Source organism: Panthera tigris, chromosome A2, assembly GCF_018350195.1.
Source record: "Panthera tigris isolate Pti1 chromosome A2, P.tigris_Pti1_mat1.1, whole genome shotgun sequence".
Lineage (NCBI taxonomy): Eukaryota > Metazoa > Chordata > Mammalia > Carnivora > Felidae > Panthera > Panthera tigris.
The window spans coordinates 144,602,204-144,625,240 of record NC_056661.1 but is presented as its reverse complement, the minus strand read 5'-3'; the positions used below and the strand labels follow the sequence as shown (position 1 = coordinate 144,625,240).

The following is a 23,037-nucleotide window of genomic DNA, read 5'->3' as shown; positions in this document are numbered from 1 at the left end:
TTCATAAGACCTCATTCTGTCTTTAAAAGGTCTCCATGGACTGACTCGAGAACATTTGTAAATCTGATGAATTCAGACCTTTTATATATTTTATCCACATAAACACAGGAGACCCCTCGGTGAAGTAATTGGATACATTCTTGAATTCATCCTCCAGCAGATTGGTGGCTTGATATATGATTCCGTTAGCAGCGTGTCAGCATTCAGTAAACCAAGTGTGGTGTGGCAAGCCTTGTGGCCAGCTGGTTCTGTGCCACGGCACCACAGGAAGTCTTTGGGGGGTGGTCTGCTTCTGCTCGCCGTGTGTGTGCCCTCAGAACAGCTGCAGGAACAGGTTTTCCTCACTGAAGTGGGATTTGAATTAGTTCTTTAGAGAATATTATTATTTCTTATTTTAAAAAAAAATTTTTTTTAACGTTTATTTATTTTTGAGACAGAGAGAGACAGAGCATGAACGGGGGAGGGGCAGAGAGAGAGGGAGACACAGAATCTGAAACAGGCTCCGGGCTCTGAGCTGTCAGCACAGAGCCCGACGCGGGGCTCGAACTCACGGACCGTGAGATCGTGAGCTGAGCCGAAGTCGGACGCTCAACCGACTGCGCCACCCAGGCGCCCCTAGAGAATATTATTTTTAATCTCAAAGCCATTTCTTCTTTAAGTCCACCTACCTGTCTGAGGGCACTCCTCCTGAGCAGCGTTTTTGAAGTTTTCCTCAAGATGTCTGTCACCTTTTACGGTCCCTGCTTACCAAGTCCTGCACATAGAACTACTGCTTGAGCATAAGAAATGCCGTTCCTCAGGTTGAAGAAGTTTATAGGTTTCTGACTCCTCTTCGTTTGTGAGGGTAGAATTTTACGTTTTTTAGTGTTCACAGACTGTAAGCAGGAGAAATTTAAAAATCCATCATTAATATTCCAACTTCTTTAGGAGCTAGCTAGCTAACATCTATCAGTTAACCCAAATTATTAAATAAAGAAATCTGGAGATCTTATCTGCCCTGTTTCAGTCTGATAAAAGTATGACTACATGTACATTATATGTATTTTTTATACATATAGTAGGTACCTTCTCACCCCTACAAAAAAATAATTGAATGAAATGGATTTTATGGTTGGTTTTCCTCTGAATGCGTATAAATTTATGACTGGCTTAGCAGTTTATGATGGATTAACTACAGTTGCATGTAAGATGAACAAAAGTCAATTAGTGGGGTTTTGAAAGGTCGGCTGCTAATTTTCTCTAATAAATCAAGGATATGAATAACATGGTTGAAATTTTCCATTGATCTCAACTATTTAGCCATTAGCTTCAACCATAATGGCTGAAAGTCCATGGACAGAGATCAGTGTAAGTCCTAGAGAATCATTAGTTCTAGCCCACTAGAATCAACGATTTGTGATTTTTCTCCACATTTTTACCTCTAATTGTGAGTGGAACTTCTATTTTCTTCTTCTCAGCCCTGCTCCCTGTTGAATTATGGGACAGATAAATACTGTAAGGAGTTGTGGTTAACACAGTGAATTTCAACTTGAGAAGCCAGAGGTCCTCCATCAGAGGGGAGGGGACCAATGAACTCTAAGTTTGTTTGGATAGCATGCTTCTGGAATATGAAGAGTTTGGAAGGAAAACAAGAGGGACTTGATCTTGATAGGAAATGACCTGAGTGATTGTTTTAAGGAAGCTTCTTTGGTTACAGAGGCAAGAGTTTGGAGCCTGGAAAGCCACCGAGGAGGGTGGTTGCCCTGATCTGGGGTGGAATGCAACAATGGACTTGGTGTAGTTGCACACCAGGGAAAACAGAAGAACCAGAGCCGTTTTTAGACAGGTAGCGAGTCTGGAAAACTGCCCGAATACATGAGTAGTACATGGAATAAAGGAGGAAAAGGCGTAACCAAAGTCCTTCTGGGGGTTTGCAGCCTTAGGGACAAGGGTGTTAGAGTCTACTTAGGTATCAGGAAAAAAAGATTAAGTTTTCTGGGAAGTAATTTCAGGCATATCAAGTTTGATAAGACCAGAAATATAAAGGGCTGATTAGAAAGATTTCGTAGTTACCAGCACAGACTTGTTTCTTTAAAATTGCAAGATGATGAGCTTCCCCGAGTAAGCGTATATGGAGCTACTTCCAAAATTACAAACACCTCAGAGTTCACACTGCTGTGCAAGTGAATGATGTCTTTCCGAGCAGATTTTTATTTCTGTATGTTATTTGGCCTTAAAAGGTCTTTAAAAGGGCTTTGGGCATGTGGGGGACAAGGAGTAGATTACAAAAGGGGGGAGAGGGATAGGTGGCCTTTGAGGAGAGGGCGAGTGGCTTCGATGATTCTCGACACCTAGTCTTGACTGTGCGTGTATATTCATGGTGCTTTCTAAGTTACAGCATTTTGGGTGTTAAAGCTCAAAAACAAGTGAGTATTAGGCAAGTTAATGTCTCTGGGAGAACTGCCTGCCTGGCAATTCTAGTTCCTGGTGGGCCAGACCACATCAAGCTTTGGGCATCCACAGGGTTTTAACCTGAAGATACCAGCATGCTTGACCAAAGTTTTCATTTTAATGTTCAGAGGAAATAGAGGAAGAAGAAATAACTTTTGGTCACTGGTTTGTAAACAGCCAAGAATAAAACATGATATGTGATTCATCCCCTCCTGTGTTTTCTAAGTCATGTACTGTCTTTTTGTGAGTCACCTGGAGTAGGGTGGCTTTACTTTAACCATTGGTGCCTTTTTTTCCCCCTGTGTGACTCATTTTAATTAACATGTATTCCCTGAGGGATACAGGTAGCTGAAATTTCTACTCTAAGAAGGTGGCATATTTTTATAAATATTTTAGTCTAGTCCTTTGATGCCCTACGAAGCCTATTCTACAGTCCTTTTTAGTGATGTGTAATTCTTCCTTGTGAGGAACTGCAGTATTATACTTCCCTTTTTGCAGATGAAGAAACTGAGATGCAGAGAGGAAGAGACCTGCCCGAGGTCAAAGAACAAGTCAGTGGAAGGCCTGAGATTAGGCTTGTGGTCTTGTAGGTTTTCCATCTGTGGTTTGCCATTTTGCTGGAGAGCGTCTGGTCTAATGGAATTTACTAGTCTACCCGATGTCCACAGTGTGTTAGGTGATACACATCGCTGCCTCTTCTGCTCTAAAGCAGCCCTTTCTTGCCCCTCTAAAATGGATCCACTTTCTCCAACCGTTAGTTCAGAATACCTCCACCTGGAGGAAGTGACCGTGACAGCAGTGTGCAGGAAGGAATGCTTGAAGGGGTCAGGGAGTGGTTCCACTAGAGCCTCCTGAGCAACTTAGCTGAGAGCCCTGAATATTTTCAGAGAAACCACACGCAGAGGGCCCTCTCCCCATTTGTTCTCTATGGATATGGGTATATAGTGTAGGTAGTGTTTCCTGGCTATGCATTTCCATACACGCGGATGCCAGCCTATCCTAAGTCAGGGTCCGTGGGGTAGGTATGAGGTCTCAGCATGCATGTTTTGAAAAAACTCCACAGGTAATTCTGATGGACAAACAGCCAGGACCAAGACTTACCTAGGAACCATTGCTCTGGACCGAACGGGGTAAATGGTGCTTCTTTTGATGAGAGATCAGTATGATTTGAGTGTTTTTAAAAATTGAATATGAATATAAATTACTAGTTTAAGTGCCTAAACTGAGGACTGAGTGTTCTAATATTGTTAATATAAGATCAGGCTGAAGAATCTGTCTTAATGGACTGCATTTTTATAAATGCTGATTTAGTCCAAAGCTCATCAAAAACCATACTTTTCAAGGTGGCTCAGTGGGTTAAGCATCTGACTCTTGATACTGGCTCAGGTCATGATCTCCTGGTCCATGAGATCGAGCCCCACATTGGGCTCTGTGCTAACAGTGTGGAGCCTGCTTAGGATTCTCTCTCTCCCTCTCCCTCTGCCCCTCCCCTGCTCACTCATGTGCTCTCTAAATAAACTTAAAAAAAAATACTTCTCTGGGATCTTTGGATTTCCTTGAAAAGTTAAGGCAGCCAATAATGGAGCCAGCTGACTATAATCTCTATACTGCGTAACCTGTGTCTGGCTCTCTCCCTTTCAAAAAGTAGAAGATTAATTTTTTTTTTCATTTTTTTTTTTTTTAACGTTTTATTTATTTTTGAGACAGGGAGAGACAGAGCATGAACAGGGGAGGGTCAGAGAGAGGGAGACACAGAACCTGAAACAGGCTCCAGGCTCTGAGCTGTCAGCGCAGGGCTCGAACTCATGGACCGAGAGATCATGACCTGAGGCAAAGTCGGCCGCTTAACTGACTGAGCCACCCAGGTGCCCCAAGATTAATTTTTTTTGAAAAGACTTTGAACTGTTATTGATTTATTATTATTATTATTATTATTATTATTATTATTATTATTATTAAACTCTAGGGGAAAATAATTCATTTTATGATGGATTTTTCCAAAGATGAGTATCTTTGTTTCACTCTTGGTTTGTAGTTTAGGTCTTTTCTGCCAGTATTTATCTTGAAAGACAATTTTTATCTGCAATTTGGTAGAGATGTTTTGTGGGGGAGGACCCTCTCAATAGTAATCACTCTGTCAGCCACTTTCAGGGTCGTGTTACTACTTTAAAATGCCCATAGCCACAGCATCCTGGTCTTTACAATCTGCCCTCTTTGCCTGGAATGGGCTGTGTACTTTTCCTTTTCTGCTCTTCTGTTTTACAGGCGTGACTCAGCACATCTGTAAAATGGATCAGAACTGTGTTAGTGCAGGAGGACAGGAGAACGCAGGAAGGTAGAACAAATAATCGAGGGTTCTTTTACTTGTTGGGAACAAATACCTAGGCAGAGCCACTTATTGGTAGCTTGAGAAACTTAAAAGTAGTGGGGAAGGGGTATAAAAATCCCTTCCTGGAACACATGAAACACCTAGTTATGAAACATGTTGTCTGCCGTATTTCTCAAGTCCTAAAGCACTTCTGGAAGTTACTTAAAGAGAATAAAAATACACTTTTTTTAAGGTTTTTGTTGTTGATAGGAATATTCAGCTGCTAATCTTTATATTATATATATATATATAATCTTTTTTTTTTTAATTTTAAAGCAAGAGCATGGGGGGAGCAGGGGAGAGGGGCAAAGGGAGAGGCAGGGAGAGAGAATCTTCAGCAGGCTCCATGATCAGCGTGGAGCCTAACATGGGGCTCGATTCCACGACCCTGGGACCGTGACCTGAGCCTAAACCAAGAGGCAGACACTCAACCTGCTGAGCCACCCAGGCACCCCAGCTGCTAACCTTTTTGAGTAGCACCTACAATGACGATGCGACAGGAGACCTCCCAGGTCACCACATGCGGATATCTGTGAAGAGCCGTGGGCTGCTTTTCTGTGACTGAGCTACTTGAAAACAAGCACGTTGCTTCTGTGAAGTATCAGACAGTTCAGCCACAGAAATGCCTTAACATTTTCTGCTTAGATCATCCTACTGGCCTTGAACTTGTGAGAAGGGAACACTTTGAGGTAGGGGGTGGCCATCTCTGCGGATATGCAGTTTGAATGCCCAGATGTGGTAGCTCGTGCCGTCATGAAAATTTAGCGTTCATTTCATCTGCCGACAAAGGCAGCATGTAGATAAGCCCAGGTTTGAAATCCGCTCTTTGGACAAGTTGCATGACCTCTTTGTGCCGCAGTTTCCCCATATGCAGAATGGAGATGGTAATTAGCTCTTTGGCTGCAGTGAAACTAAGAGTGTACATGTGAAGTGTTTACCAGGGCCTGGCTTGTAAGCACACTGGCTGCTACCGTTCCTGTTACTATTATTAGTGTTGATGGAACTCTTGTCAACTCTTCTCTGGGATCGTGTTCAGTTTGTCAAACTTCCACACCTTGTTTTTTCTTCAGAATTTATTTACCTTAATTTTTAGACTTGTGTTTTATTTAAACATTTCAAACACGCAAAAGTAGAAAGGACACGTTTATAGGAAAATGCCGTTTTTAAAGGTAAAAAAGCAAAGTGTCACTTGAAGTGTGAAAGTAGAAGCCATAAGCCTATTGCCTTAAGGTGACTTTTTAAAAATACTTTTATTATATGTACTGTACATACTTCCAGCTCTAGACAAATGCCATTTTAGGGACTTTTTCCTTCCATCATTACAGCATAAATATTTTCCTCTATTTTTTATTCTCTATTTTTCTCTATTTCTCTATCAGCCTTTGAGCTTTGAGTAGTTTTCAGTTGGTTTATTGACTATGTTGATGTTGCTTCCTTTTTTTTTTTTTTTTTTTTTTGTTGCTTCCTTTTTAAAAAAAAATTGTAAGTAAGACAACAGGGAAAACCTTATTGCAGGTGATTGGGGTTACCTTGAAAGATTATTTCTGTTTTGCTCTCTTGACTAGGAATCTCTGCACTCATTTCCTGGTATCGGAGAATCTTATAATAACGCTGTTCTTTGGGAAGTTAGTCTATTGAAGGTGACATAGCTCCAGTCCATATAGTAATACCAAGTCCCCATAACTTGGGGTTCAAGATGAACGTGCTCTGTCAATACCTGCTCCCCGGGAGCAACACTGTGCTAACTGTCCTGGGACTGTCCTTGACATCACTATCGATACCTGAACTGTCCAGTGTGGGGTCTACTAGTCATGTGTAGTTCTATAAATTTCAATTCACTAGAATGAAATAAAAATTCAGTTCTTCGGTCCCACCAGCCACAGTGCCTCAACAGCCACATGTGGCTAGCAGCTACCGTATTGGACAGCGCAGATACAGAACGTTTTCATTATTGTAGAAAGTTCTGTTAAATAGTGTGGCTCTAGCTTATTCTCCCAGCTGCTCACTCTGTTAGGAAGCCTTACGCTGACAAGGAAGAGTTGTCCCTTATTCATAGGGTTTTCTAAAGCAGAGGATGACAAACATTGGCAGCCTGGTTTTTGTATATGAAGTTTTATTGGAACACAGCCACACCCATTTGTTTACCTATTGTCTGTGGCTGCTCTTGAGCCACAGTGGTAGAGCTAAGTGTTGAATGGTTACAACAGAGACTTAATGTGGCCCCCAAAGTCTGAAGTATTTACTTTGGCCCTTTATGAAAAAGTTTGTCAGCCCCTTTTATCTAGACCAGGATTTCTCAACCTCAGCACCGTTGACATTAAAAAATATATATATATATTTTTTATGTTTATTTTTGAGAGAGAAAGAGAGCAAGTGGGGGAGGGGCAGAGAGAGAGGGAGACACAGATCTGAAGGAGGCTTCAGGCTCTAAGCTGTCAGCACAGAGCCCGAAAGGGGGCTTGAACTCTCGAACCGTCAGATCATGACCTGAGCTGAAGTTGGACGCTTAACTGACTGAGCCACCCAGGCAACCCGGCACTGTTGACATTTTGGCTCAGATAATTATTTGTCGTAAAGGGATGTCCTGTACATTGTAGTATGTTTAGCAGCAGCCCTGCCTCTGTCCATGAGTGCTGGTGGCACCACCTGTCCTCCTCCCCCATCCAGATGTGACAACCAGATTTTTCTCCAGACGCCAAATCATCGCTGGCTGAGAACCACTAATCTAAAGTGATTTGGCTTTGACCAAACGCTCATTTAAAATACTGCATAAGAGTGCTCACTCTAAAGGGAAAGAAAATACATGAAAAGAGCAGAATAAATGAAAGAGTAGTTTTTATGCTATACTTTAGCATTCCCTCCAGAAAGAGAAATTTCTCTACCAAACGTGGTACAGTAACTGCGCAGGGCAGAGAGCTGGAAGCGCTAAGATCCACACTTCACGGTCTGTGAACTGAGGAGCAAATGGACTGGAGTCATAGCATCACCGAAGTGGCGGGAACATGTAGTTTATTTCACAGGTTTACAAGGCCTGTTCCCTTTATAAAAACACTGTGTGACTGCAGGGCTCTTGTTGACTTTGCTGTGTGTGTAAATGTCATGTGTGTACTCACCACCTTGTGCTGCATGTGGCAAGACGGGAGTCAATAAATGTTTACTAAAATGATTGTTAATAAATTCAATAAATTGATATTTCTCTGTCTTACAATTATCTATGATTTTAAGTGGTCTATGTAGGTTCCTGCCTTCATCAGCCAGAATAATTGAAAAACTGGTTATAAAAAAAAAAAAAAAAACCTGGTTGTATTTATGTCCATTAAAGCTGATGAGAATTGAATTAAACGTCAAGGCATATAAAATTCTTGGTAAGATCTGGTGCTTGAATACTTTTCAGAGCGGGGGTTTTCAAAGCTGTAGAAAAAGGCGATATTAAGAGATACTCATTTTGTAAGAATGTTGAGTATGGGGACACACATTTTAATTAAACAAATGTACTATTTCTGAATTCTTGGTTTAAAATGTGGAGTGAATTAGAATTGGGACAATTGCCTTTGAAAGCGAATATCAGGTATACCTTTTTTCTGATACTTGAAATTAAAATTAAAAATTTTTCAATTGGTATTGAAAGGAATATGTGCTATACGTCATATGTATAACAGAGCACACTTTTATGGAAAACTTCGATACGGTTATTTAGGAAGATAAGCAGTTTTGACTACTGAATTCAAGTAAATTTAGGAGAACTTGTTTTTTCTATGCGTGACATATTTCTGTTTGTTTTTTCAGATCTTACCAATATATTTGAGTCCTTCCTGCCCCAGTTGTTGGCCTATCCCAACCCCATAGATCCTCTCAATGGTGATGCTGCAGCCATGTACCTCCATCGACCAGAAGAATACAAGCAGAAAATTAAAGGTAAGAAGGGAAGGCAGAAAATTAAAGGTAAGAAGGTCTCCAAGACTGGAGACAGAAGTTCTGTCTTTGGGGCTTTGATCATTAAAAGAAAAGCCCTTAGTTACTGAAACAAGCCTAAAAAGAGACTGCCGTCTGGGGGCTGGAGCAGAGCTCACTAGCCCCTACAGTTCCAAGGGTCATGGTCACCTCGGGAGGCTGAAGGTCCCAGCAAGGAGGAAGAGGAGAGAGAGAGCAGAAGGGAGGATGAGAAAGCAGGAGGCACGTGTTGGGCGCTGCCAGAAATCCCTGTGGATGCCCGTGCAAAAGAACTTCAGCCTTCATTTGCTTCCTCTTGTCTTGTAAAATTAGAAAGTTGGACTGGATAGTTAAGTATTAACTGAAAGGCATAGTCTCACATTTGTTTCCAGACAGTGTCGTCCTGGCCCCTTAGGAAAGCAGTTAACTGGAAGTTGAGAAACGCCAACTTTATCCTTATACTTTTTTTGGGTTTTTTTTTGGTATCATGTTACATATTGAATTAAGAAGACCCAACTGGCTTCTTTTCTTGGCCCCGTACTAGCTTTCTTTGACTTTGGAGAGTTTACATCTGGGCCCATTTCTTATCTGCTGCAGATACCTGGCCCCAGGGCCCAGTTTTCTAATAAAACTTGAAATGTGCTGTTTGAGTTAGAAAGGTACCAGTGGCAGTACTCTAGCTTGCTCATCCTTCAGGAGGTAAAACCCCGCTTCCTCTTTGTTAGACAGCTTACCTGCTAATAAGACGTGACGTTCACGGAAACGAACTTACAGTTTCGAAAGAACCTCTAAAACTCCACAGAGGTTTTCTGGTGTTCGTTTTTACCTCACCGTGTGCTTGAGAACCTTCATAGTGAAGAGTCTAGATAAAGTCCCCCCGCCCGCCCCCCCCCCCCCCAAAAGGAAAGGAATTCAGAGTCCATGAAAGTAGGCCTGCTCTTTAACCAGATGGCAGGCTTTGGTATCACCTAATTTTGAGCGTGACTTGCCTGTCTGTATAGCAGTTCTGAATGTCACCTCCTGCCAATTGTGTGTCCCCTGTGAGGTCCGTCTGCAAGAGGTGGCAGTAGAAACAGTGTATAAGAGCCTGGACTAGATAGGCCTTCACTCTACACCATGTAGGTATGAGACAGGTGTGTTTGAGGCTGTTTTTTGAACAATAGCTTACCTTTTCTTTGTTTTCTCCTCCTGCTCTGATCTCTGTCGGGTATTGTTTGGTACTTTTGTTGAGATAAAACAGAAATAAATCTACACCAATTAATTAAGTCTCAAGTATTTTGCAAATTAAAATCTAATTTATGTAGCAGAGTATCTGTAAAGCCAAATAAACCTGTATTTCAAGGAAAAAAGAGCAGTCCGTTTCAAGCAGATAAAATTCTATTATGAGACTCTATTAAAATTATGGCATAGGAATCACTTAACCGTGTCTGCAACCCGCAGATACCTCGGTGTGGAGCGGATATCTATGGTTCGTACATTCATTGTGCCTCAGCACTTTAGCACCATTCCTGTTTTAGTACAGACCCGCTGTAGTTCCAGTTACAAAAGAAACCTGATTTACATTTTTATTTCAGAATGACAAGCTCTAGCTTTTAGGGCACTTTAGCTTGCTGAAATGTCAGTGTTGGCTATCATTTGTCTTCCTTCGTAATCTGAAAATCAGGGCTAGAAGAACTATCCTAATTGCTTAGACTCACTCCTCTGGCCCCCAGCCTGTTGGTCTTCCTCTTCCTCCTGGGTTTCCTCCACCCCTAGCCTATCAGAAGCACCCCCGTTTCAGAAGCCTTTTTCAAAGTTCTCTCTCCCTTGCCCTAAACCCCTGAGGTCTAGTTTGTGTTCCCTCCTCTAGTGATAATCTGGGAACTCATTTCTTCCTACTCATTTGGACCCTTCTTAAGACCCATTATCCTGACTTCTCTGCAGCTTTGGTATTTTGTCCCTTCCCTTCCTGACAGCTTTTCTCATTCCATGTTCCTAAACATGGTCGTTCTCTTAAGATCCAGTTCTTCAGCCCTCTCTCATCCTCAGTCACCACTTGGGGAGCTAATTCACCCTTCAGAGCTGTAGATAATTCCCTCCAAATAGACGGTTTCCAAAAGTGTGCCTAGATGTGGCCTCTCTCCCAGGCTGCCTTACCAGACATTTCCATGCCTAGCCTTAGAGGTCAGGGTATGTAACCTGTCTTACCGTGGATATTAGTCAGCATTCATATACAGTTGATGCTTTCTTATCAGGTAAATATGAACTGCCTGTAGGACAGACGGGCACCAGTGGAGCTGTCTAAAGACGGGGCACTCTCTGCTTAAAACCTTGACTGCGTGGCATCTTGGCCTGCTGTTCAGGGCTCTCTCTCACTCTGTGTGATCTACATCTGTGCCTGCACTCCTAAATGTATCAATATGTGACCATCAAATTGGATGAGTTTCAGATACCCAACTATCTATTATTACAATACATATTACAGTACACCCTATTTCAGGGAAGTTTCAACCCTACAAAAAAAACAAAAACGGAACAGAGTAACTTAACCATATACCCACCATACGGCCTATTACAAGACCTGTACATTTTGCCTTATGTGCTTCAGCTACAAGTGTAGTTCTCAGTGTTGCGTTTTACCATCCCAGCCACTTCCTTCTCCCCTGTGCGTCCCCCCTGGAATGGCGTCTCCTTCGCCGCAGCTGACGGTTCCCTCAAGGGTCAGCGCACGCGTGCCTGCCTTCCTGGCTCTCAGAGGCTGGAGCCCCTTCCTCCAGGCTTCTCTCCGATGGCACTTGGCAGCAAACTGCTTTTATCTGCGTCTTTGTCTCCTGCTCGTCACTGACCTTGCTCTTCCATTTTTCTATCTCCTGAAAGGCCTTGACCTAGTAAGCACTTAAAACATATTTGTTCCCTTGAATATACTGAAGAGAGCTAATAAGTATCACGTTACAGTGTGGACAATGTCAAAGTGCAGCCACTTCTTTCTACAAATGAAGCAAAGGAACTGACCCACTAGAGGGTAAAAATAAAATTTCTAAGACTAGTAAACCGTTCTCTCTGCCTAAAAGATAAGGTAAGTTCTTACCTAGTCAGGAGCTTTTGAAATCTCATCTCCGCATCAAGCTTCATTATGAGGAATTCGTAGGGCTCTAAGTCAGAAGTCTGCAGACTTTTTCTGTAAATAGGGCCAGATTTGGCCACATAGAGTCTCCGTCGCGCATTCTTTTTTTTCTTTTTAAACAACCCTTTAAAAATGTAAAAAAATACTCCTCGCTAGGCCCCTGCATTATATTATTCAGATTTCCTTCTCTTCCTCTCGTGCTGCATCCCTGCAACTCTGTAGGAAGAAAAACAAAGCATAAGGACGTGAGGATGTGTTTCTCTCCTGCTGGCATTCTGAACAGGGTTCTGTCTTGTCTCTTCGTATCATGTGTGAGCTATTTACTTAAAAACAGTGTGCACTTCGAGTTTTTAGGAACAAGTTTGTTTGCTTGTTCAGCAGCTCTTAAAATTTTCAGCCAGCAGATTCAGCCTAGAGACTACAGCAGCATAAATCTTCAGGTAAATAGTAGATGATAAAGTCACTCGGGTGAGCCGTGTCTCCAGATAGCAGCTCATTCCTGAGCAGATTGAGAGACTGTTTTACCAGCTGCTTCAAAAACCTGACAGGCAGGATCTGTTTAGACTAAAATCTATTCTTAAAATAATAGATTTGGGCTGACTATAATTATATAACTGCAAGTCTAAAAATGATGGGGGATTTCCTTATAAATTACCATGGAATCATACCTAGTCCTGTTCTACCTGGGAGGTGAATAGTTTTATTAACACGGAGATAAAGAGAAAGCGTGAGGTTCACGTTTCCCCAGTTCTGCAAGTTCGGAGGAGTGCAAGCACGTGGACACCCCAACAAGGCAAGAACGAGGGCGCCCCGGCAGCAGAACCGGAGGCCGGTTCACACCGACACCATCCCGGACGTCTGCCGGCTCTCCCGTGCCCTGCGGCCAAGACCCAGGGTGGCCGGCTGCCTTGTACACATCCACCTGGGAGGTGATGGCCCAAGGGAGTTCTAGGATGGAGATTCAGATTTCTGCAAGTCAGGTTTCTGCTTTGCCTCCCTTACTAAGGGGGCAGAATGCACGAACTCCAAAGACGTCTTCCGAGGGATTTTCCCTCTAGTTTTTAGTGACCGTAGTCACTGGCCTCTTTTCTTCCCCCCGCCCCCTGGCAGGTAAGGAAAGCTCAAACTTCCCTGGGACTTTGCCAGCTTGGGGGTCACTGAAGCGCGCGCCTGCCTGCTCACCACCCCTGTGTTTTCTTTCTCCCCACCCTCTGTGCAGAGTACATCCAGAAATACGCGACGGAGGAGGCACTGAAAGAGCAGGAAGAGGGCACCGGTGACAGCTCGTCGGAGAGTTCTATGTCTGACTTTTCGGAAGATGAGGCCCAGGATATGGAGTTGTAGTAGAAAAAGCACCTGCTTTTCAGAAAGACTATTATTTCCTAACCATGAGAAGCAGACTATAATATTCATATTTAAACAAAGCAATTTTTTTTATTACTAAACAAGGTTTTTATGAATAATAGCATTGATATATATATATTATATATCACCCTTTAGATCTTGATTTCCTGGTCATTTCTCAACCTGAGGTGCATAGCATATCCCCACATTCCATTTTGGTAGCAATATGCGGTCCGAATGCATGCGTTCATAAGTCCATTTGGCCAAGTCAGCCTGTGTGCTACTGAACTGTCGAAAGAAACAGCCGCTCTGATAGATAGACGTGAGTAAAAATAACAGGAAAAAGTGGCTTCTTTTATTGATGGTTCCAAAGAAACAAACCAAACCAACCAGCTCTTGGACGTGAAGATAGAATATAGCGCTTTTTCAAAAACGGTCGGGAGGAACTGGGCGGGGAGGAAGGCCTGCACCTGCTGTGGGATCACCTAGAGCCGCCACGGCAGATCCCCAACCGCTCCTTCCCGGGAAGCCTTGGTGGCCCCGTTTCCGCGGAGTAACAGTTTAAAACAGGGAGCTAATTGGAGTATTGAAACCTAACAACAATTTTTTGACTCTGGATTTTAAGTACATTTTTATATGTAGATTCCTGCCCTTCTCGCTACCAGGCCCCGCAGCCGCAAGTGTTTTGCTTTGGAGAACCTTTTGGAAGTGTTTTCTGAACCTGATTCTTTTTCTTGGGGGTAGAGCTTATAATCCATACCTTTTTGAGAGGACAGGACAGGAGGAGAAGAGAAGTTGTTTCGTCTCATCCAACACGTGCAGAGTCACATCCCCATCCTGTTGGCCACTTTGGGACTGCTACCCTGGACTGAGAGCTTTAAATTGGAGGGTGGTTGTGGGTGTTTTTATGTTGTTGTTGTGGTTGGGGCTTTTTTTTTTTTTTTTTTTTTTGGTGTGTGTGTGTGTGTGTGTGTGTGTGTGTGTGTGTGTGAATCGTGCTTAGACAAGGTGCAAATTTAATCTTCACCAAGAGATGGCCTCCTCCTTGGGCAGCCACTCAGTGGACCATTAGACTCGGCAAGAAGACCCGTCTGGTGGCTGTGACTCCTGGGTGCTCTCGTTCATGTTTTGGGTTTGTTTTCTCTTCTGCTGCCGCTCTTGGCAGCAGCCTGGTCATCATCTGCTCGTGGGAGTGGGAAATGGGTATTTTAGACCCAACACACATTCTAAATTTAAAATGAGTAATAATTGGAACAAATAAAGGTCCTTGTACCCAGAGTGACTCTGCCTGGGAAAAAAACAAACCGCTGTTTTCAGAGTGTGACTGGATAGGAGGGAAGATTCGGAAATGCAATGTGGTAGAACAGGTTTTGAAGGAGGAAAATGTTCTCTCCTGTAAGCGTTAAGAGGAAATCAGACAGTTGAAAATGCCTGCTAATCAAATGTTTACTCAGCTAACCATAGGTCCAGGTTGCCGGCAGGGTTTTCTTCAAACAGGAGTGTTGCCTGCTGAATTTGGAGAACTTTAGACAGCAAGTCTGTATCCCTTTTTTGCCACAACCAATAGGACAATAGCAGAATTAGCCAATCCTAAAACTTTCTCAAGACAATTTTTGAGTGTCCCACCGGGATGATTTTTCTTTCTGATGTGTGTCTTAGTTTAGAAGTGCTAACTATTTCACAAGGTTTGAGTCCGTGAGGTTGGAAGATACCCGATCTTTTTTTATTCAAAAAGCACAATCAGTCTTTTCTTTAAAAAGCTATATAAAGTACAACTTGCTCTTAGCATGATTATTTTCCTAAATAAAAGACAAAGAATTTACTTATGTTAATTACGGGCATGAAGCAAAAGGTTTCCTTAAAAGAGAAATTTTTTTTAAAGTGCAGTTATGTAGGGCTGTGGTTAGTTAACCGTACTGAGTTATCTATCTAGCATTTGTGGCTTGTTGGAGGGGTAGTGTTAACTATTTAACATGGAATGGTGTGCTTTAACTCTTTTCTAGCGCGTTGTCTTCTCATTACTTTGGGGGAGGGAGGGTCTCTGCTGGCACTAACCTGCTTACCTGCTGAATTAGCAGCTTGCTTGTGCTATAACCGTTTAAATTGTAGGTGCGACTTAGGGTAGGCTTTAAAGTGCCGGGTGGTGATTTGAGTTCAAACAATAAAAAATTGTATTTTTTCAATATTGTATAAACAATAGTGTTCTAATTACCTTTCAAAAAAAAATAATAATGTCCAGATAATAATTGCTTTTAATCTTGTCAAAAAAAACAAACAAGCTAGTAGAGCCAAGTTTAGGGGAATGTGTGTGAGCCACAGCTCTGCTCCCCAACTAGATCCGCTTTTCTCGAATAAAAAGACATCACAGCTCCCCGCCGACGGAGCGCTCTGGCACTGGGAGCCTGGTGGTGTGGAATTCTCAGACGAAGACGTGTTGGGGAGGTTGCAGGGCTTAAGAAGCAGATCTGAGTGTCGCATGGCTGTAGCACGTGTGCGTGTGTGTTTGTCCATCCAAGTCTGTCTGATGAAGATGTGATGAGGCTCCCTGTTAGCACAAGGAGGCTCCTGGAATTGCTACCCAAATCACGCTGTACCCTCTCATTCTGTGCAAATCTGTCCTTTCTGGGCGCTCACCTTGGTCCCGTGCATGTTTTGGGCTCTGTGTGGGGCTTTCCCTCTCCTCTGAGAAACCGGTTTTTGATAAGTCGGACAGAATCCCTTTCTATGCTAACTTTTGTCCCTTCCTGTACCTGGGAGAGGGAGGCTGGAGGCGGAGACCATGCTTCTAGATACAGCGGGAGCTAGAAGGCGGCCTGGCTGTGAATCAGAGGACTCTGGGCCCCCAGTAATAGATGAGATGCAGTAAGGCAGGGGGGTGTCACGGCACCAAAAGCTTTTCCAGGTTTCCCATCATTAATGCTCAGAAGAGCACCCAGAGCCCCTCAGAAAGGCTGAACATTATTGCTTTTAAAGGTGGTGGTCGTAGGTCGGAGTTGCTTCTGGCAGGTTCCCTCCCTTTCTCAGCGTACCCATGGTTCATTTTGAAGTCTTACCTTGTGGTTTGACCAGCGCAAGCCATCCTTTGCCCCTGTTCAAATGGCCGAGCTCAAGCTCGCGCCAAAAGCGACGAGCGAGGTGGCCGCAGCCCGCAGCACGTGACTGCTGCCGTCCTGCAGCCCCAGCGCGGGGGCCTGGTGGGTTGCATTCAGTGGTAGCCAGGCTAGATGCTGGCGGTTTGCTCGTGTGTTTTCAACCTTCTCGCCCTCCCTGAGGTTCCTGTGCGGTTTCAACCAGCATTTTATACTAGTGAGATCGTTACCAGAAGTTGCCGTATCTGTCTCCAGTACCTAACATTGTTCTTCCACTTGAGAAGCCGTTCTCATTGCCAACTGGCTGATCTAGGCTGCTGAGGAGTGTCTCCCCTCGAAGGAATTATTTTCCCTGGAAATGCTCTCTCAAGCCCTGGTCGGCCTTGGCCTGACACTTGCTTTTTATTAGGCCTCCTGTTAGGATGGCTGAGAATCATGAAAGACAGGTCCTCTGCTAGCCTTCATGGGTGAAGTTTCTAGACCCCAGCTTTCTGGGAACTGGTGTTTGATTTTGAATGGCAGACGGCCCTTCTATGTTCTAGGGACTCAATTAGAAGAGTGAAAGCCATTAACAAAAGTTAGCAAGAGTTCTTTTTTATTTCATCAACTTCCTAACTGGGTTCATAGCCGCCTTGACTAAAATCAAATCCTTTCTGATTGGGCGCAAAGACCCGCATTTCTCTGGACTTCTGAATCCATGTTCCTATTTTCTCTGGCCACTGAACACCTTGGTGGTTCCGTCAGGGATTGGCGTGGAGGCCCCTTGGGGAGGGGGAGTTAGCGGCCCTCGGCTGTTCAGGTTCTCCACGCAACCTGAGGAGGGGCCAGGACTCCATTCAGCAAATACTGTCTTGGCTGTGGGCTTGGGAAGAAATGGCCATTATTTACTGATTGTATTTGGTACATATTGTGTGATACTTGAAGAGATAAAAGGGACTTACCAGCCCTTAATTGAAATCTAAGCTTTTTCTCGCTTATTTTTTTCCTTGCCCTATCTCCTCCCTTCCACCTTTTTCCTTGCATTGTGATGATCTAGCGGGCACTTCTGTCAACAGGACAAATGCCGCCTCTGACTATAACCTCTTAATAGTTGTGTATAATGAAAACTGTAAACTTTTTTAAATAAAATGTGTATATACCTTGGCAAATGGCTGGACTTTGATCAATAAGATAATAGCCTCCATGACTACTTTTAAAAACACTGTCCCTGTTCGTCTGATGACTGAGCAGCAGAAGTTGGCTTTTCCTTTTTCTTTTTCTTTTTTTTTTTTTTTTTTTTACTGAGAAGCTCCCTCCCCCCTCCACCTCCCCCCCGCCATTGACTGAGAAGCTCTTACAAAGGCAGGTGACTGGATTAGTTTGGGAAAGGAGTGTCGCCTTTATAGACAGTAGGAGGCCCCCACCTCCGTGGAGTCCTCAGTACCTGGAGTAGCAGGTGACTGATGACTACAAACAGGGCTGGCTGTGAGGCTTCTTCACAGCCTTGAAGGCCTTGAAAGGCCATGTCTTCTCGAAGGTCTTGGAGCCTAAAAGACCCCACCTGCCCTCATGTGGATCAGCACGCATGGCTTCCATCTTGCTGGTCAGCCCAAACCTTCTAGACACTGTCAGCTAATGCCGAGTGAAGGGTGCCCACTTGGCCTGGAGTTCACAGGCAGTGTAGCTTCCTGCTGCCTAAAACAGGTGCCCCGCTGTGCCAAATGCCAGTGTACCCCCCACCCCCCGGAAGGGGTGAGGGAAGGGTGGGCACGGTGGGTTTTGCATCAGAAGGGGAGCCCTGGCGCAGCATTTCTACTCCTTTCTAAAGCATGCGCCCTCAATGGCCACCAGGTGGCGATGTTGCCTAGTCTCCTGGAAAATCGTCTTGGCCGGATTTAAGACAAAGGGAAGACTTGGTCACATGCTTTTACTCCCCCAGCCCTCTTCTGTTTTCTTCTGCTTCCTCACTTTCCCCAGAAAAGTTTTATTCCTCACTGAATCCTAATGTGTTCTCCAGTAGGCTGAGCTTTATATCTGCCCGGGAGAGGGAGGGTAAGGCCACCTAGGAATGGTGCTCTGCTGGGAGTAAGCACACTAAGCTCTCCTGGGACAAGGAAGCCCTCAAGCTGCCCCCAGTGCTCAGAAGCAAAACATTCCACAGGTTTGCAGGTGATGCTCACTGACCCCTCAGCCGGGTGTAGTGGGTCAACCAGTGCTCCGAGTTCCCATCCCGCCTTTTCAGTCACTAGCTCCGGGGTCTCTGAGCTCTGCCGGCCTGGCCTCCGGTTCGTTTCTAAAATGAGCCTCAACTAGTAAGTTCTGACTCCCACCCGTCTGCAACTCAGGATTCCGTCCAGTCTCTGAAACAATACGGATATGGTTACAATATATCGGGATATGGTGTCCTGAGAGGATATCCTGGCAACCCATGAAACACTGATGTTCCAAGATCAGACAGTTTGGGGACCCAAACGGCTTTCTTTGGGAGTTTAGAACATCCATTTTCACTTGAAAGGAGAAGAGATGTATCGGTCCTATGAACGGTCTAGTCTATCCATCTCACACGAGGGAGTTGCTTTAAAAACTCCCTGAGGCGTCTCAGTGCACTTGCTGGGGTTTGGGTCCCTCCCTTGCTCCCCAGTAATCTCACCCAGTGCCACTCTTGCCTCCGCCTCAGCCTAGCCCAGCCCAGCTCCTTCCCAGGCAGCAGCTGGCTTTCCACTGCCTGCCTAAGGCATTACCCCTTTCCTGGGATGGGGGACCCAGGCTTTCTGAGGTATATTGTCCTAGAAAAGAACTGTGGGCTCAGAGCCCCAGAACTTTTTATCCCCTTAAATTCTCTTGCCATCTCACAAGCCTGCTTTCTATCCCAGGGAATGAGTTCCCGTGACTCTAGACCCTGGTGTTTCTTGCTCCCCACCCGGAACCAGGGCAAAGAAAGTTTTTGTGGATCCCACAATCCCTGGCTCTGCAGAGGCCCCGGAGCCGCCTGATAGACTGAGCAGGCTTGTTTATGAGGCGCCCACAGGCTTCTCGGAGAGCCAGATCCCCAGATGAACCCAGCATGATCCACCTGGGGCCAGCCCTGCTCCCCTGTGCCTCGTGTAGGGTTTGTGCATCCAGAACTTCTTAGAACTGAAGGGTTGCCCTGACAAGGATTTAATGGTAGGCTAAAGATACAGGGATATTTCCCTTCGGCTCCTAGGACCTGATGTCAAGCGGTCAGGGCAGGCAGGGTCAGACTTGGGCTCCCTACGAGAGAAATGGCCCTCCTGGCTGGCCAGCCATTGATGATTAACCAGGAGAAGGAACCTTTGGGTCTCGTTCGCTTCACTTCCTGTAGCCCCTCCCAGCTAAGAACACAACAAGCAGCTCCCTTTAAGAAGCTTCAGCCCAGATTCTGTTCTCTTCAGTTCTATAAACAGGGAATCAAGTGCCTGCTCTAGTCCATTAATACGCACTTAAAATGTGTGGAACGAAGCTTTTAAAGACGCAGTTCTAAAGATTTCAAAAGAATTGTGTCCTGGTAACAAATCATTCCAGAAACGTGTGAAAGTCTTCCTTAAAGCCTTCCTCCGGCGGTAACGCGAAGATAATGGTGACCTCAGCCTTGGCTGAAGAGGGCTTTCCCTTACGCTCCTCCCCCTGGCCTTGGGAGCCCCTAGGGAAGTAGACCCGGACTTGGCCCCGTTTCACAGGAGCTGCTTGTGAGGCACCAAGAGACAAGCACACAGATAGCGAGTGGCCCAAGCAATGCTGGCCAAGTCTCGAGGCCCTAAGCGAGTATTCTTTCTGTGTGTTCACACTGTGCCAAGCCTGGTGCCACACCCGTGGGGACCGCGGGCACCAGTGTCTGTGTGAGCCTCCTCCCGCCATGGGGGGGGCCCCTGTGCGATGCCTCCAGGTTGACCCAGTGAGCCTAACGCTGTGATTTCTGTCAAGGGATCCCTCCCACGGGCTTGGGCCCTGAAGGTCAGGTCTTTGCCCACACACATCCCCACGGTTCACTGGGGCTGCAGAGGAGTCACAATATGCAAAACGCCAAGTTAGCCCAACCCACTCCCTAGGGCAAATATAGAATTAGAATGCCAGGGACACAATTTAAAACTTCCTACGGGCGGGCGCCTGGGTAGCTGGTCGGTTTGTGAGTTCACGCCCCCCTTTGGGCTCTGACAGGGCGGAGCCTGCTGGAGATTCTCTCTCTCCCTCTCTCTGGCCTTCCCTGTTTGCGCTCTCAACCATTTAAAAAAAAAAAACAAAACAAAAAAAAACCCCACAAAACTTCCTGTAGCCGTATTTCTTTTAAAACAAGGTAAAATTAGGGGCGCCTGGGTGGCTCAGTCGGTTGAGCCTCCCACTTCGGCTCAGGTCATGATCTCATGGTCCGTGAGTTCCAGCCCCACGTCGGGCTCTGTGCTGACAGCTCAGAGCCTGGAGCCTGTTTCGGATTCTGTGTCTCCCTCTCTCTGACCCTCCCCCGTTCATGCTCTGTCTCTCTGTGTCTCAAAAATAAATAAATGTTAAAAAAAAATTAAAAAATAAATGAATAAAACAAGGTAAAATTAATGTTCTATTTACCTCAACATATCCGAAATATTTGTGTGTAATTACTACTTAAAAATGAATATTCAGCATTCTCATTTTTGCACGAACTCTGAAATCCAGTGTGCAGTGTACCCAACGCATCTCAATTTGGATACTGCATTTTCGACACTTAAAGGGGGCACGTCATCCTACCAAGACAAAGTTTCATTACAGAAAAATTTTACCCGGCTCGTGTTTAAATGTAATTGAAACTAAATAAGATGAAGAATCGGTGTCTTCGGTTGCCACTCTTCAAGGGCTCAATAGCCACACGTGGCTCGTGGCTGCCTACTGGGCAGCGCAAGCCCTGGAAGCCGCTAGGTAGAGCAGCAACTTCTTGGCGAAGCAAATAAATCACCGGAGCGACAGTTACTGGGAATGGGGACAGAACCCAGACGCTCCCACTCCGCAGAGGCCGTTCCGCTCGGAGGGGCGGGAAGCGCACCCGGTCCGTCGGTGCAGCGGGGCCGTCGAGGTGGGGGGGCGGACCCCCGAGGCCCAACCGCGCGTGCAGCCTGGAGCCCGCGTGCTCCCCCCCCGCACGCACTCGGGGGATCCCGGCCGTCGTCTGCGGAAACGGAAGTGGCCCACCCAGGGAGGGCTCTTCCCGGGGCCGCGGGGCGAGGGATCGAGGGCGCGCGGAGAGAGGCGTGGCCCACCCCCGGCCATCTTGCGCGGCGGCCGTCCCTGCCTCGGACACCAGGGGGCGCCGGAGCCTCGCGCGACAGCCCCCGAGCTCCCGGGCTGCCCCGGCCCCGAGCCGGGCGGGGCTGGCCCCGGGGGCCTGGGGCGTCTCTCCCGCCGGAGACCCTCCGCCCCGCCCGCGGGGCCCGGCAGCTGCGGGAGAGAAAACCCCGAGGCCAGCGAACACCGAGCCCGGGGAAGCGGCCCCACCCAGAGTCACCGGCCTTGACCTTCCGTGCCCATCTCCGGAGACAGGGCCTCTCAGCCTGACCGCGCCCTCGGCCGGGGTGGCCAGCGACAGAAGTGGCTGCATAGGCAAGCAGGGGCTTGTTGGAAGGTCAAAATGGGGCCCCAGAATTCCGAGGAGGCTGTACGCCAAGATTTGGAAAAGGAGAGGAGCTGAGGGACTCTGGAGACCCGGCCGCCTCGGGACAGTCGGGCCAGAACAAGGCCACCCTGCATGCACCTCACAATCCTTCCTCTCTGCATCACGTGGGAAAGATGAAGTCCCAGCGGGAGCCAGGGCCCCCGTTCTGCGGGTGGGAAACCAGAGAAGAGGGCGGTAGACCTCTCCCATGTGATCCCTCTGGGAAAAGAGCCCCCGGGACGGAAAGGGAGCCGGAGCCTACACGTTCACTACCTCCGTGCCAGCCCCTCTACCAAGCCCACCGCAAAGTCCGGGGCAGGGGGAGGCGGCTCATCCCTCCTGACCCCGCCTCCCCAACCCAACTTTCAGGCAAGGTGCACTACAAGTCCTGAAAGCACCACAAACCACAGGGAGGGGCTTCCTGGAGGAGGGGGCTTGATCAGGGCCGGGCTGGACGGGAAGGAACAGTATTAAGGGAGAAGGGGGCTGGGCAGTCCAGGTAGGAGAGAGGCCAGGAGTCTGCCCCGGGGCGGAGAGGGGGGAGTGGGGAGCGGGTCAGAGGGGAAGGTGAAGGATTCTGGCTGGCCTGGAGGTCGTGGTGGGAAGGGAGGTTGAATGGTCGCTTGGGGCCATGTCCGGCATCAGAGGCATAGCAAGGGTACGGAGGAGAAAGAGAGAGAGGGAGACAGGGAAGCGGACGGGGACCTGACGTATTCTCCAGAAGATCGGGGAGGGACACGGGGGCGGGGGGGGGGGGGGGAGGAAGGGCAGCTAGGCAAGAGGGATGGGGGGTGGAGCACAAGGGCAGAACGGGTAAAACAGCCGAGGGGGTTTTCCCGTCCTGAGACTGAGTGGGAGACAGCAGCTTCTGCATGGAGTGCACTCTCCCTTGCTGCCTCTTTCAGTCTTGAGTCTCTCTGGGCGAAGCCCAGATAGGCTTTGAGCTGCCCTAGAGAGAGACCCACATGGCTGGGAATTGAAGCCCTGAACCAGCGGCTCCTACAGACTCACGCAAGCTGGTAATGACTGCAGCTCAGGCTTCTGGAATCCCAGATCCCTGACCCCCAGAAACTGAAACAGATGATCAGTTGTATTAAGCTTCTAAGTTTGGTGCATAATTAGTTACACGGACATAGATGTCTAATATTGTGTATTACCC

The 23,037-nt window shown here is 46.5% G+C and overlaps 1 protein-coding gene across 13 annotated transcripts in view; it reads left to right on the top strand.

The window, feature by feature from the left end:
* The window catches only part of UBE2H (ubiquitin conjugating enzyme E2 H), a 102,367-nt gene extending 84,955 nt beyond the window's left edge, over positions 1–17,412 (top strand). For all 13 annotated transcript variants that reach the window (XM_042972192.1, XM_042972171.1, XM_042972157.1 and 10 more), the window contains 2 exons: positions 8,585–8,713; positions 13,051–17,412. In XM_042972192.1, coding sequence (XP_042828126.1) covers positions 8,585–8,713; positions 13,051–13,175 — 254 coding nt within the window. In that variant the 3' untranslated portion in view covers positions 13,176–17,412. The remainder of the gene's footprint in view (positions 1–8,584; positions 8,714–13,050) is intronic.
* The last annotated feature ends 5,625 nt before the right edge of the window (positions 17,413–23,037 follow it).